The 13,878-nt window shown below is 51.5% G+C and overlaps 4 protein-coding genes across 4 annotated transcripts; 1 reads left to right on the top strand and 3 right to left on the bottom strand.

Annotated features, from left to right (window-relative positions):
- Nucleotides 1-249: 249 nt before the first annotated feature.
- M431DRAFT_345664 (hypothetical protein) lies at nucleotides 250-606 on the bottom strand. Its single transcript, XM_024914445.1, has one exon. The coding sequence runs from the start codon at nucleotides 501-503 to the stop codon at nucleotides 312-314; it is 192 nt and encodes a 63-aa protein (XP_024777293.1). The 5' UTR covers nucleotides 504-606; the 3' UTR covers nucleotides 250-311.
- A 102-nt stretch (nucleotides 607-708) lies between these two features.
- On the bottom strand, nucleotides 709-1,227 carry M431DRAFT_479194 (hypothetical protein; the record flags this gene model as incomplete). The annotated part of the gene is made up of 1 exon (XM_024915748.1): nucleotides 709-1,227. One exon carries the CDS (start codon nucleotides 1,225-1,227, stop codon nucleotides 709-711), a length of 519 nt encoding a protein of 172 aa, XP_024777292.1.
- Nucleotides 1,228-4,513: 3,286 nt separating this feature from the next.
- M431DRAFT_491848 (hypothetical protein) lies at nucleotides 4,514-8,684 on the bottom strand (the record flags this gene model as incomplete). The annotated part of the gene is made up of 4 exons (XM_024916941.1): nucleotides 4,514-5,807; nucleotides 5,876-6,095; nucleotides 6,176-7,989; nucleotides 8,047-8,684. The coding sequence occupies 4 exons, from the start codon at nucleotides 8,682-8,684 to the stop codon at nucleotides 4,514-4,516; spliced, it is 3,966 nt and encodes a 1,321-aa protein (XP_024777291.1).
- A 1,568-nt stretch (nucleotides 8,685-10,252) lies between these two features.
- On the top strand, nucleotides 10,253-12,622 carry M431DRAFT_479192 (hypothetical protein; the record flags this gene model as incomplete). Its single annotated transcript, XM_024915747.1, has 4 exons — nucleotides 10,253-10,324; nucleotides 10,418-10,633; nucleotides 10,695-10,798; nucleotides 11,179-12,622. The coding sequence occupies 4 exons, from the start codon at nucleotides 10,253-10,255 to the stop codon at nucleotides 12,620-12,622; spliced, it is 1,836 nt and encodes a 611-aa protein (XP_024777290.1).
- Between the last annotated feature and the right edge of the window lie 1,256 nt (nucleotides 12,623-13,878).

Here is a 13,878-nt window from a genome sequence, read left to right as displayed (position 1 = left end):
AGGGGTTTACGTCAGGGCAGAAAAAAAGAAGCTGCTTTGGAAGGGTTTGTTGGGATGGTGCAATCCATCGTATCTCCTCGGGAATAATTTCTTGGCATCTTACTCCGTACAAAAAACGCCATTGCAGGGAAACCTTGTAAGAAAGACTGACTTACAAAAAGAAGAAAAAGCGAGACCCTGGGATTGAAATCGACAACTCACATTACGGAAGAGAGTATGAACAGTTGCAGTAAGGTTAATTTTAAATATTTTATTTTATGCATACCAAAGTATTGTGGGAATCTTTAAAAGAACAAAACAGACAAAGCCTTCTAGTATAAAAAGCAAAATCCGACAACATACACAAAATCCGCACCTCTCTCCACCCATGCACTCCGAAAAAGCAAAAAAAGCAGAAAAAAGCACAAGTAGACAAAAGGAAAGAGATTAGATGTGACCAGTATGAGGTTGGTTGTGTGGTATAAAATAGATCGCTTTCCCCTGTAATTACCTATTAAAAACATGCCAGCGTTATATTATGTGTATGCCCATCTCGATTCTCGGATGGTGTAAAACGGAGGTGATGAGAGTCGTCTCGAAGTCGTTTTCGTCGTCAATGTGAGGCAGCAGTCCTCTAGTGTAGTTTGAGGGCTATGAGTTGAAGAAGTCAAAGAACCTTTTTTTGTTGTTTTTCGGTTTTTACTTTCTTGCAGAGTAATCCTCCATTGTCTAATGGTGTTCGCTCAATAGTCTGGATGCTCTAAGCAATCTCTTCTGCTTATCCCAAAGACCTCGTCCGTGACCGTTGCTGCTCTGCACCTCGTCCTCGCCAGTGTATGGCTTGATGGGAAATCCCGGCCGCAGGGTCTGATACATGGCTGTTCGCGTACACTCGCCCTTCCGGGGGGGCATCATAAAGTCCGGCAGGTCAGCATTGGCTGCTGTCACGCTGGTGCGGCGTTTTCCCGTAAACTGCGTCTTGACCTTGTGCCACAGCCGTGAGCTGCGCGACATGGTGGCGAGCTCGGAGGGCGTGAGGGACGCAGAGGACGCGGTGGTTGTGGTGACGAGTGAGGGAGCGGAATAGTTGCTGGCGGCGGTATATGAGGCGGATGCCGACACGACCTCGTCGCGCCAGATCATGATGCGATTCTGCTTGGAGGCGGAGATGAGGGGGAAGGAGGGAGAATCTGGTAGGCCGTCCATTGTCGTGACGGCTTCGACCAATCCCAGGTTGAAAGCCGCCATTGGATCGGTTGACGTCGAGGTAGTTTTTGTTGTTGGTGGTAGTGTTGTCGTTGCTGCTATTTCTGCGGTATTACTTGGTAATGGGTATTATTTGCGGTATAATCGAGGTGAGGAGTTTTGAAATCGGCGACGCAATTGGGAGTTGACAAGAGCGCGTATTGGCCAGACGACGCCGGTGAATTGGCTCGTATACTAGCAGTGTCGGTCCTTTGTAGCAGTCGAACTTTTGTCGCGGCCGGATAAAAAAAAAACAGATCGACTCTGTTTCTAGTTCGACGATTCACAAGCCCCAAGATCTCCCTTGCCCAGATTAACACCAGCGGCGCGTAATAAAAAATAACGTCGTTATCGCTTCCCCTTAAGGCAGCTGTTCATGCCAACCCTTGCTAATTCTGGGAGGATCAAAACGAGCTTCCCCCACCAGGTAATCTCTCGATGGCGTTGGTGACGTCGACAGGGTACCAGGAATTAAAATAAAAAAAGACCTGAGGCGAGGGAGGGGTGGAAAGAAATAAAGATAATAGTGATAGCAGGGAAGTGTCAAGCCGAACGAACGGTGGCTTCGGAACGCTCCGAATGGAAACAGCTGCGCCTTTTTGCCGTTTCTCGTGTCGTTCGTCTTGTCTTCTCTCCGGTACGAGTATTACCAAAAAAGAGCTGCAGCGGGAGGGATTCCGTCTGTCCGTTTGTTTTATTAACCTCGCTTCTGCGGGTGGAGGCCGAAAAGAGGAAATCCCGTAATGCAAAGGAAATCTCGTAGCGCCACTTGGGACAGGTTTGGCGGCTTGTTACTGGTGAGCGGCCGATGAAGCTCCACCGGGGAGCTGGAGTAGGAATGAATAAGACGCAGGCGAGCGGGCTTCCTTTTTGCCAGTTGCGGGTGGCACAAAGGAGGATCAGAGAAGAGGTTTCAGAGAAGAAGAAAAAGGAGGAGGAAATGAAAATAATAAGGTCGTGTGCGTGCGTGAGATCAGAATGGTTGGCTTGCAGGATAGAAATACGAGCCGGGGGGAAGAAACAAGACAAGATGAAGAAAAAATACCGTCCATCGTTGAAGTGAACCGAAGGGCACTAGCACTAATATGAGGGAGGGAGGGAAGAGAGACAAGAGCAGTGGCGCTAGACAGGGAACAGGGCCGGAAAGTGGAGCGGCGCAGGGGCGGTTTCAGTGGTCGGAGTCGCTAGTGGACGCTGGGCTCTGGGGGAGATTCAGGGTGGGTTGGATGGCTGGGCTGATCGCAGGTGGCGGCAAGGCATGTGAGCCAGTCACCTTCAGGGACGGTTCGGCCGCTGTAGGTATTTGATTGCACTGTAATGTACTGTAGCAGTTGAGTTGAGTGCTGGAGGTGCACATGTGCGCAGGTACAGGCAAGTACCCGGCCGTGTGCTGTGGGGAGCCGGCCTTGCAAGGGATTGAAAGGAGTTTGATTTCCATTAATGTCTCGGCCGTTTAAATTGAGCACGGCCTGGTGATGATCTGTAGCGTGCCTCGATGTATATTGCAGTCCAAGTACTCGTACATACAGTATGTTGCTTACCTAGTACTGTAATGTCGCCATATTCAATGTTCTTTTTCTTCTTTTCTTCTCCGTCCAAATGCCGGAGAGAGGTGGTGGGCTGCTGCTGACTCTGACTCTCAACACACTTCTCGCTCTCTCGCTCTCTCGGCTTCTGTGCCGCATCGGACAATCCATGGATCGTCATCAATTGGGTTAATGGGATCGCCGTACAGTATCAAAGTCTCGACTCGATCCAGCCAAATTCTTGATTGCCATCCGATCCGGTGGAAGCTTGCACCTCCTCGGAGTACTCCGACTCGGGCCTGCTAAGACCTGAGCGGAATGGTATCGCCACCAGCCGCTCTTCGACGACGATTCAGAATTCATCACCGAGCCAAACCCATTAGCCGCCCCCCCAAGTAGCCGAATAGTCGTGTGCTCCGTTCGCTGCTAAGTCGGGGCTTGACGACATCGCGGCTTTCAATGCCTTTCGCTTTCGCGCCAAGTCGGCTAGCCGGTTGATGAGCAACGGGGAACAGGGAACATCGAATCCTTCCCTTCGCGCCGGACTGTTTTTAATCTGCCGTGCGAAAGCCCTGCAAGTCACTGTATCTCTCTTCTCCCCAGCCCGTCGTATCGTATAATTAATGAGATTGAGCAATCAATCCTTGGCCCGTGTTGCTGCTTGTTTCTACAAATAGACGCGGGCGGCGGCGAGTAAGGGCAGGGCTGACGATGGACAAATATCGGCATCGTCCCCGAAATAACATGGGACGTGCCAAAATACCTCTACCTCTCTCTCTCTGCCAATGGATTGACGCACAGCAAAAATGTCTCACAAAATTCCACCCTCCCTTTTTTTTTTTCCAACACCGTCGGCTGGCGGTCACGAGCCAAATCCGATTCACCACATGGCACACCTTCATCTCCCCCCTCCTCCCGTGATGCAAACAAGGCATAAAAAGTGGTGTAACTTGGTAGCGAGGCAAACAAACCGGCGCGGGAATCTCAACCGCCGACTTACAAGTACTACCGTCAGCCTATAGGAATGAATCTCTTGCGTGACCTACAAGTCAATACTACCGTCAGCCTATAGGAATTGAATCTCCTGCGTGACTTGCAATACCGGTACTGCCGTCCGCCTACATACACCGTACCAGCGAACTTGAACTGGCCGCGGCTTGCGCTAGAAAATGGGACAAACAGCCGCTTCGGCATCTGGTTGGGTGTCATCGACCTTCGATTATATGGATCGTCCACGACGCATTAGCGTCTGGAAGCTTTGTCGCTTGAGTAGGAGGAAGAACGCTTGTCGCTTAGTGGGAGGAAATACCGGTTCGTTTTTTCTCCTGTCGTCCCCCGTTTGGGTGGTGTGATCAACGGCTTTGCACGAAGTGATCCCGTTTGGGTGTACCACGCTGGGATGCCGAGTGACACAGAGAGACTGTGATGAGCACGCAAGGCACGAAAATGAACCGCACAGCCTCTTGATTCGCCTGAGCCACAAGATGACAGCAAACTGTCTTTGGTTCGTCGAGATTGGAGGGCAGGGAACAGGGCACTCCACATGAAGCTCCTCGCTTGCTGGTGCTGGTGTACATGCGACACCAGCCATGTGATGGACGCCCTGGCATGCTGCCATGTCTGTAAGGTTCCAAGTATTCCTAGATGATCACATAACTTTCACGGTCAACATCAAGCGTAGCAAGGCGGTAGGTGCCCTAGAGTTGTATTCATGTATATTCAGTAAGAGGCAAATCATGGCACCTTCTTCTTTTTTGTTTCCTCTATGCTGCACTTGGCTGCAATGTCTCCCAGCCTCCCATCTCTTCCTCTCCTCCTTCATTCAATGAATCTAAAAGGTCCACGGGGCCTTGGTTTGCCTGTCTTGATCGCTGTGGCAAGGTGGGAGGTCCTCTAGCCGCCACCCTTGTATTTGTGCTTGCAGTTGCGTTCATGCCCACATTCAACGGAGGTTTGGGCGGTGCAACGGGCTTTTCTCCAGTAGTCGAGATTGCCGATCGCGTCTGCCACTGCACATCATCTGGTTTTGCAACCATCGTTGAAGCGCGAGCGGGCAGCGGCGGGTGGAAATCATCGCCGCCATGTACAGGATGGCTGCGTCCGCCTCCTGATGTTAACGACGATGTTGAAGCTGGGGATGTGGACAGCAGGTGTGCCGGCTTCTTCGCCACGGGCGGCGCAGGCTTCCCAGCTTTCAGCTGCTGAGACAGCTGCGATGTCTGAGAAGCTGAGGAGGCCGGTCGAGGCTGTATCCACAGTGGTTGCGTCCCTGCTCTATCAGCTCCTCCAATTGCCCCCAGGGAGGTCGAACTCGCTGACTTGATGCCCAGCCCTGTATTTGAACCCATGTCCAAAGTTGTCGCTGAACGGCGAGGTGGCGGAGGAGGAGGAGCCGCCCCAGACCTGTCTCCGTGAGCACTCCGCGTGCTATCACCGTCTCCAATCTTCATTCGTCCCACTTGGGCAGGGAGAGTGGCCGGGTCATATTGGGGAGGCAGCTTCCTAGGTCCACCAGGCCCAGCTGAAATCATCCCCCTCGGAGGCATAACCTTTTCATACGGCGAGCTGGATATGCTAGAAAGGGACGCCCCTGGTGACGACCGCGAAACCGATATCCAGTCTAATTCTTCGCCCTGACCGAAAGGATTTGATGGGCGGTTTGGATTCAGAGCCATCTGCTGGCCGTCTCGCCCACTAGGTATAGGTATCTGTGCTCGAGCCGGCTGTCGATTGTCGAGCCACCATTTTTGACGGTCTGAGCTTGCCGGTGGCAGACCTGGCTCGATTGCGTCGTATCCAATCAAGTCTTCATCTTCTGTGTCTTCTCCATCTCCGTGTGCCGCCGAGTCTCCAACTTCAATCTTACGCCGATCATACAACTCATGGCTGATGGCGTTTCTTTGAGCCTCGTTAATGAGGCTAACTCGGCAATCAAATGTAGCGTAAACGGGCCTGTGGTCTGAGAACAATAGTGGTGCCGAATCATACGCCGTTTGGCGGAGAATGGCTCCCTTTCTTAATACTCTGTCTGTCCAGGCTGGTATTCTTGCCTTTTCACTACAGGTCTGTCAGTACAACTAGATAGGTGTTTGGCTGGGAGAAGGGGGGAGGGGGCGCTTGCTTACGAGGTATCGTATACTTCGGTTCCAATGTCGAATCTATAAGTAGGCATGAAGCTAATACGAGCTTCCGAATAGAATTGGAACGCGAGCCCAGCCACCATTTGTAAATTCAGCTGGTCATTTTCGTACATGGTTTGCAGGTCTCGTTTCTTCACCAAGCCGCGGACAACCTCTGAACTGAGCCCGATGCGATAATTGAAATCCCCAAGCCAAATTATGGCATCTAGTTGCATGAGTTAGCTTTCAACAGCCTTTCTTTTTTTTCCCCGTATCATCTCTTCCAGCTTAGACAGAATGACATACCATGATCCTCGATTCCTCGATTCCTCTGAAATCTTAGGCCACCGTGAATCGTTGCATAATCTCGATTTCGTTCATCGTAATTGGAGAATCCTGCCGCCAAATGCGCCGTCACAAAGCATATATGGGTGTTTGCATAATCAAATCGAATAGCAACAGCTCCCTTATTCCCGGCCATCCCGGACAAACCTGTTTTCTTGACACTTCCTTCGACATTCTTAATATGATCAAGGGAGGATGATTTTACAAAGATGCACAGCGCCGCTCCCACGAGTTGTCCACTCCGCAACAAGACATATTTATGTCCTCCTAGACTGGCTTGTCGCTGGTTCAGAGCTCGTTTGACGGCTGATTCCCAAAGGCCTTTTCTGGTTGGGTCGCTGTTCATAATCTGTTGTGGGCTCAGCTCAACTATCTCCTGAAACGCAACAACAAATATCTCTGGTTGTGATGACCCAAGTGAAGGCGGGAATAGCCATGGCGATAGGTCGTGGTCAATGCCTTCCGTACGTCCGTTCAGGTTGAACGTGCCAACCCAGATACTGATATTCTTGAACGACGTAAACTCTTCGCTTCTCTTCGTCAACTCCATCGAAACGTAGTCGCTAATGGGGTCGAACAGATGAACGGGGGCTTGCCCGACCAAGAGGCCAAGCAGCATGTCAATGGTAATTTGTCTGGATGGATCTATAAAGTTGTTGTGATAGATACGCTGAGCAGACTTTCGCAAGTCTGCCATTGCGCCGGACAGTGACATTTTCCCGTGTCTTGTAAAGGAAGTCTTCAAAGCTCCGGTTCCAGCATAAGTCTTGGAGAGGGCATCACCGTTATCAGCCCAAAGGCTAGAGTGCCTCATCCAGAAATCAGAAGCTGCAAATTCTCCTCGATGACCCAAGAATGCCTCGACGGCCATTTGGGAGATCAAAGTCTGGATCAGATTTGTTCGATCCAGACAATCCAAGCAATTGGTGCGAAAGACACCCTCTTGTTGAAGTACCACCACCATGCGTTCACCACCCCTCTCGCCGGAATCGTTATGGCCCTCAGCTAAGTAGTAAGCGAAGCCATCGGCAGAATTCTCAATGTATCGGCGGATCCCGCGCGCAGCCTCGTATCCTGCCGGCCCTTTGGTCTCCGCGTGAAAGTCGTAATGTGTCTCACGTAGCAATGCGTGATCCTCGGACTGGTGTTGGCCAGGCCGACTCAAGGGGGAGCGTCTGATGCACTCCCGATACATGGTCGCAAGTTCGACTTCGCCCGGCTTAGTTTCGCTCAAGAGGTTAACCACATGAACGGCACCATAAGATTGCTCAAGATCCTCGAAATGTTTGTTGAATGTGGGCTGCGTCGCATCCAGCGGTCGAGTAATGGTGATTTTTTGACGGCCAGGGATCAGATCTGCCGCTTGTTCCCAAAAGACTGGTACCGACCCTCGAACCTGCGCATAGGAAAATAAAACACCCGTAGGAGACCAGAACGTTGTCTCTGTTTCGACAAAGTTTGCAACATTGCCATTGTCATCCATACCTCTTGCGTTGAAACGGGTGCCTGCCCGCCGGCACGACAGTCGTGAAATCAGTGTCAAAAAGGACGGCATGCCACTCCTGGATGCCTTCAAGGGCGACGAGCTCTGTGGGATGGTCATAGTCTTACAAAAGCCACGGATGGCAGACGTGAGGATGCGTGATGAATCCAGCGCCTCACGTTCCTGGGGCATCAACCGAGAGCGAAATTGAACCAACGGGCTGATCATGAAGGAGTTCCACAGGTAGGTGTCGTCAAAGTTGTCTATCTCAAAGGAGTTTGAGTTAATCGGCCTTACAACTACAAGTCAGCTCAAGTCACCAGCTCAGCGCGCTCTGTGTAGGCCATACCGGTCTTGTACTCTGTTGGTGAGGTCGAAATCCGTGCTGTAGTAAAAGGACCCGTTGCTGAGCAGCCTGCGCAAGTCATGACATGGATGCTCAACGGCCACCTCTCTCCGACTCAGCCCTTGGCTGTAAGGCGACGATGAGTTATACCCAAACACATCCGATGAATCATCCAGCGACTCCAGAGGCACAACATCGTCGTAGTCAGCGCTGCTCAGACAGTAAAAATCCACACTCGCAATCCGCTCCACGGTCTCGCCGGGCCGGACGGTTGCGGCCCTGACGGCATGAGTGATGACGGAGAGGAACACTTCTCCATTGATTGCAATCAGGCCCAAGGTGCCGTACACAGGCCGCGACGTCAGCGGACGGTAGTCTTTCAATAGCTTCTTGGATATAGGAGAAAATTCCACCATGCATTTGGCAGCCGCATTCTCGCCTCCGCGCGGCTTGCTGGACGGCAGCGAAACAGGAGAGCCGCTGCCAAACGCCTCGCTCGCCGACGAGCTGTAGCGCAGGATCAGGGCATGAGACGACGACACAATGGCGATGGACCGGTGCGGATAGTCGCGGATGAACAGCTCGCTCGACTTCTCAGGCGCAGGAGCTTGCGCGCTCCACGAGCCCGGCGGATTGTCCATGATGGTGATGAACTCGTGGCATCAAGCGCCAAGTTGGGCGTGCAGGGGGGCTCAGAGCAGGAAGCAAGCGGACTTAGGGTCCCTGTTGATCCATGGTCTCCTGGCAATTGAGTGGAGCGATCGCGGGCCTCGCCTTGCAGCTGTCTTTGGCGGGTTTGCGCTCCCTCTTTGGTTTTTCTCTTCGTAAGCAATTGTGTTTCTCGAGCTGAGATGGCTGTTGTTGTGCGGTGGTTGTCGGCAGTTGTTGTAGCGCGCTATGTCATTGGTGACATTCGGCTAGGAGCTTACCTTTGGCGCAGCTGAGCTATCAAAGTGGCTCACTTTATCGGTGCGGAGGCAATGCTTTTTGATACTGTCAGCCTTGCGCCTCGATTTGGTCTCTCCATTCCCTATTCAAAGGACAGAAAAAAACAGCAGCACGTAGAGTGAAACGATTTTATGGAATAATTACACATGCTGGACTGCCAAGCAATGGAGATAGACACCATAGGCGTTGAGGGAAAGTCTGTGTAAATCACGAAATACAAGGGCCCAACCCACCCTATTACCATCTGTAGAGCGGCATGGAATTCTATCTAACCTAAACCTCCATAATACTGCTAGATAGAGATTGGAAGCACAAACAATGTCTCAAAGGAGGCAATATGAAATAATTTATGATGATTGCGGTTAAGGATAATGAATTGTGAACTGTTAGGGTAGATACTACGTAATGCCAGGCACCTGGTAATATCACAGCTCGCATCTTATTCCATATATACAATCTTTGGCAACGCGTTGGGTGAGAGACTACAGTTAAAACAGAACATAGACGTTGCTGCTAAGCACATGCAAACAGAGATGACTCTATTCTGCTTCAAGCGCAGTGTTGCTCAACGTATTGTCTAGTAATTGTCTTTTGAAGTAAAGAATCGAGAGTATAGGTGCTATGGCAGGGCGGCAAAATTGACAGCCTCGCTGCAAAAGAACAGCTCAAAACGAAAAGAAATAAAAGACGTCCAAAGACTGTCAGACCTCAGATTCTGTTTGAGATCATGCTCGCCATGAATGGAGAGCGTTCATTCTCTTCCTATCATAATTTAATTTGGGAATCATCATTGGCCATGTATGGAAAAGGAAAAAAAAGGATTTTGCAAAACGCCCCCGTTGTGAATAAAAAACCTGTTCCTCGGCAGCTTACTCAGCAACGCGCGCTAGCTGAGCGCTCCAAGCTTTCTTTACGCTGATTTGCTGCCAAGCACACGCCAGTACCTGCGCGCAAGGTAATTTTGCTCCGGCAATGCGTTGCAAGCCCCACCGCCAATACGAGGCTCGTGACCTTGGCAACAAGTACCTGTTGATCTTGCTGACTCCCGTGCTCCTTGGGGATTTTTGGACCAATCAGAGCGGGCCTCCCCAGCCTCGCCTTCAAGCCCCTACCTTCTCTCGAAACGCTGCTCTCCCTCCATCTTTGCACTATTCACCTTTACACTTTGCGCTTGCAACAGCTCTAACCCGCGCCTTGGAAGCTTCCTGACGCCTGTATTCATTTTGTCTCACCTTCAATCGCGTCTTCAAAATATCCTTCCATGAGCGATTTCAACAGTTTTGGCGGCTCTGAAGAGGAGTACGCGTCGGTTCGCAAATTCGTTGCTGAAACGGTATGTCAGCCTGCTCCGTCAATCGGTCGCTGCCGCCCAACTGTCTCATGTTGGCCCGTACCATCTGGCTGCTAACCGATTATCCCGGCTTAGGAGGCGAACCCAGACAACTTTGAGAGCTGGGAGGGCCTGATTAAGGCTTGCGAAGCTCTCGACGGCGGTCTCAACCGAAACTCGAGCCCTCAGGCGCTCTCCACCGTCCGCGATGCCTACGACCGACTTCTGCTCAAGTTCCCGCTCTTTTTTGGGTACTGGAAGAAATATGCTGATCTCGAATTCAATATTGCTGGACCGGAATCGGCTGAAATGGTGCGCTGCTCTCCCTTATCGTGTGGTTGTTGCGACACACCGCTAACGACACCAAACCTAGGTCTATGAGCGAGGTTGTGCCAGCATAACCAACTCGGTCGATCTCTGGACCGACTACTGCTCTTTCAAAATGGAGACGACGCATGACCCCACGCTGGTCAGAGAGTAAGTATTCAGGGCACTTTTTCCTTCCCCATAACGACTTCTACCAATGCAGTATCGCGCTCAAAGCACCATGATTTCGGCTGCCCACCTGTCACGAGCTCTGCTGCTCACTATCGACCGTGTCTGATGGTGAGATATGCCACAGCGGCCCCCATCCTAGCGGGATCTATCTCTCACTCTTTATCCCAGACTTTGTTGATGTGTACTCTTCGTCCCATAAACATTGCGTCGTGCTCCTACCGTTGTCCCCTCTAGGGACGTAGAATTCGATTTCTGCACTCCCAAATGGCCACCACCCCTTTGTGTACTGACCCTCTCTGTTCCCATAATCGCCTAACCCTACCCCCGATGGAATTTGTTTTGCTGACAGGACCACGCAGGCTTTTTGAGCGCGGAGCCACCTTTGTTGGGCTAGATTTCCTCGCTCACCCCTTTTGGGACAAGTACATTGAGTACGAAGAACGGCAAGAGGCCCAAGATCGCATCTTCGCCATCCATGCTCGCATCATTCGCATCCCCCTGCATCAGTATGCTCGCTACTATGAGCGGTTCCGAAACCTGTCCCACACCCAGCCTCTTGCGGAGGTTGTGCCGGCAGATACGCTGTCGAAATTCCAGGCCGAGGTTGCGGCGGAAGCGGCAGCCTACGGCGGTGCTCCGCGACCGGAATTGGAGATTGAGCGGGATGTTCGAGCCAAGATTGACGCCATGTACTACGAAGTCTTCACTCAGACGCAGAACGAGGTATCAAAGCGCTGGACATACGAATCCGAGAACAAGCGACCGTACTTTCACGTGACGGAGCTTGAGCACAGCCAGCTTAACAACTGGCGCAAGTACCTGGACTTTGAGGAGAGCGAGGGTGATTTTAGCAGAGTCGTGTCCCTGTATGAACGATGCCTCGTCACCTGCGCCTTCTACGACGAGTTCTGGTACCGGTACGCCCGGTGGATGGCGGAGCAGCCCGGAAAGGAGGAGGAAGTCCGCAACATCTATATTCGTGCGTCGACGCTGTTTGTGCCCATCAGCCGGCCCGGCATTCGCATGCAGTGGGCCTACTTTGAGGAGAGCTGTGGTCGCGTGGGCGTTGCACTTGACATCCACGCCGCCATCCTTATGAAGCTTCCAGACTGTGTGGAAGTCATTGTTTCTTGGGCTAACCTCGAGCGTCGCCAGAACGGCGCCGAGGCTGCCATCCAGGTCCTCAAGGACCAGATTGATGCTCCCACCGTTGACCTGTACACGAAGGCTGCACTGGTGGCCGAATGGGCCATGCTGCTATGGAAGGGCAAGAACTCTACTGAAGAAGCCCGAGCAGTATTCCTCAAGAATGTGCAGTGGTATGCTGATAGCAGAATTTTCTGGGACAAGTGGTTCCAGCTGGAGCTTGAGCAAAGCCCTGAGGGCAAGGAAGGCGAAACGGACCAGACGGAGCGCGTCAAGCATGTCTTTGACGAGTTCCGTAGCAGAAGCCGGCTGCCCAACCCCGTCAAACGGGAGCTGGCTCAAGTTTACATGAATTTCCTGATGCAACGCGGCGGCAAGGATGCCATGAAGGAGTTCCTGACTGTGGATAGACAGATGTTTGGGTCCGTTCAGCATGCGATCCCCCAAGAGACTGAAGGAATCCAGCTAACACTTACTCATAGGCCTGTGTCTGTTTCGACCGCGTCTAAAAGTGGAAGTGGCGCCAAGGAGAACGGAGCATCCCTTGGCGAGCTCGATGAAGCCAGCAAGCGCAAAGCCCAGATCAGATATCTGAATTTCTACGAGGCTCACCCGGAGCCAAATGCGGAAGCTCAAGGGGCTGCCGATTTCAACTAGACAAGGCCAAGGACGGGGTATCGGGAGTTTGGACAGATGTTGCAGACAGCCTATGTCAGGTTTTTATAGGCATTTTGGAGGGGCGTCAAAATTAGGATGTTTTCATCGTTCAAATGGCGGATGGTTGTTGTACTATACGCATTTGCTGGACACTATAAGGAGCGGCATATTTTGCTAGCAGACAGATTTGGATGCGAGCCGCGAGTGGTATGAGGATTTCTTTGTTTTAATGTAGGGAATTTGTATTTTTTCGCTCGCAACGGGAACCGCAGATAGTCAATCCCGCCTTTGAAGGGAGCAAGGCCACCAAACCACGCATGATTGATTTTACGGCAGATCTTCCTAGACCAAGACCTTTGTACGATGAGAAACAAATTAAAAACCCCCGTCCGCTAAATGGGGTTAGATTTCGATCCGATCTCCATTCGAAATAACTCTAGTCACCTTTACATACATAGCCAAGCGGAGGACAGAAAAACCGAGACCGGGAAGGTTTCGAACACCCACGAGTTGAACCATACGCCTACAAAAGGAGTAGCTGCTATATCTACATTTCCCTATTATACCTATCTATATATCTCTAGTACAGTAACTGCTATTATATTCATACCTATTTTCCTAGCAACAACTACTATATTTATCTACTAAAGTTGGGTTGTTGGCTAAATAGGCGTTCTACGAGCTGGTTATTAAGTGCTCATATTACTGAATGTATGTACGTATTCATTTTGCGGTCTCGCTTTTTCTGACCTTCGCTTGATAGCCTTTGAAGACGTAATGGAGAGGCATTGATGACAGGCGCACAAGACTCCGTATCTGGAGTGCGGGAAATCCAGGGACCGGTAGTTAGCAGGCCGGACCCACGTGGCTCGCCGACGCATACCGCAAACAGAAAGCCTCTACGACCAGTCCACTTAAAAAATGCTATCCATCCAACCGTCCAACCAATCGCTTGGGCTACAAAAGTGGCGGCTTGTTGTCTCTCAGGGTCCTTGTCAGGCACAAGCGTCAGCGAGGCAAAAGCGAGGCAACCTGTAATCGTTGCAGCCCGTCCATCAAAGCCCCACGGCTCGCTCACAGCGGAATGCTTGCTATCTCGGCTTTCCGCGCGGAACTGGACCAAATCAGGCAGCGGAGCGGGATGACGACCTCGAGCCGTGGGATGGTGAGATGCGAGCTGAGGTCTGGGGGACCTCGACAAGCTCGATACGAGAATGGATAAGAATCCATAGGAATAGAGGGGCGGTAATGCGGCA

This window comes from Trichoderma harzianum (genome assembly GCF_003025095.1).
Source record: "Trichoderma harzianum CBS 226.95 unplaced genomic scaffold M431scaffold_3, whole genome shotgun sequence".
NCBI lineage: Eukaryota > Fungi > Ascomycota > Sordariomycetes > Hypocreales > Hypocreaceae > Trichoderma > Trichoderma harzianum.
Note: the sequence above shows the minus strand (reverse complement) of the source record. Positions and strands in the feature narration are given on the sequence as shown.

What these genes read in the sequence shown, in the direction of transcription:
- M431DRAFT_345664 (XM_024914445.1), bottom strand. Translation starts at nt 503, where the DNA reads ATGTTTTTAATAGGTAATTACAGGGGAAAGCGATCTATTTTATACCAC.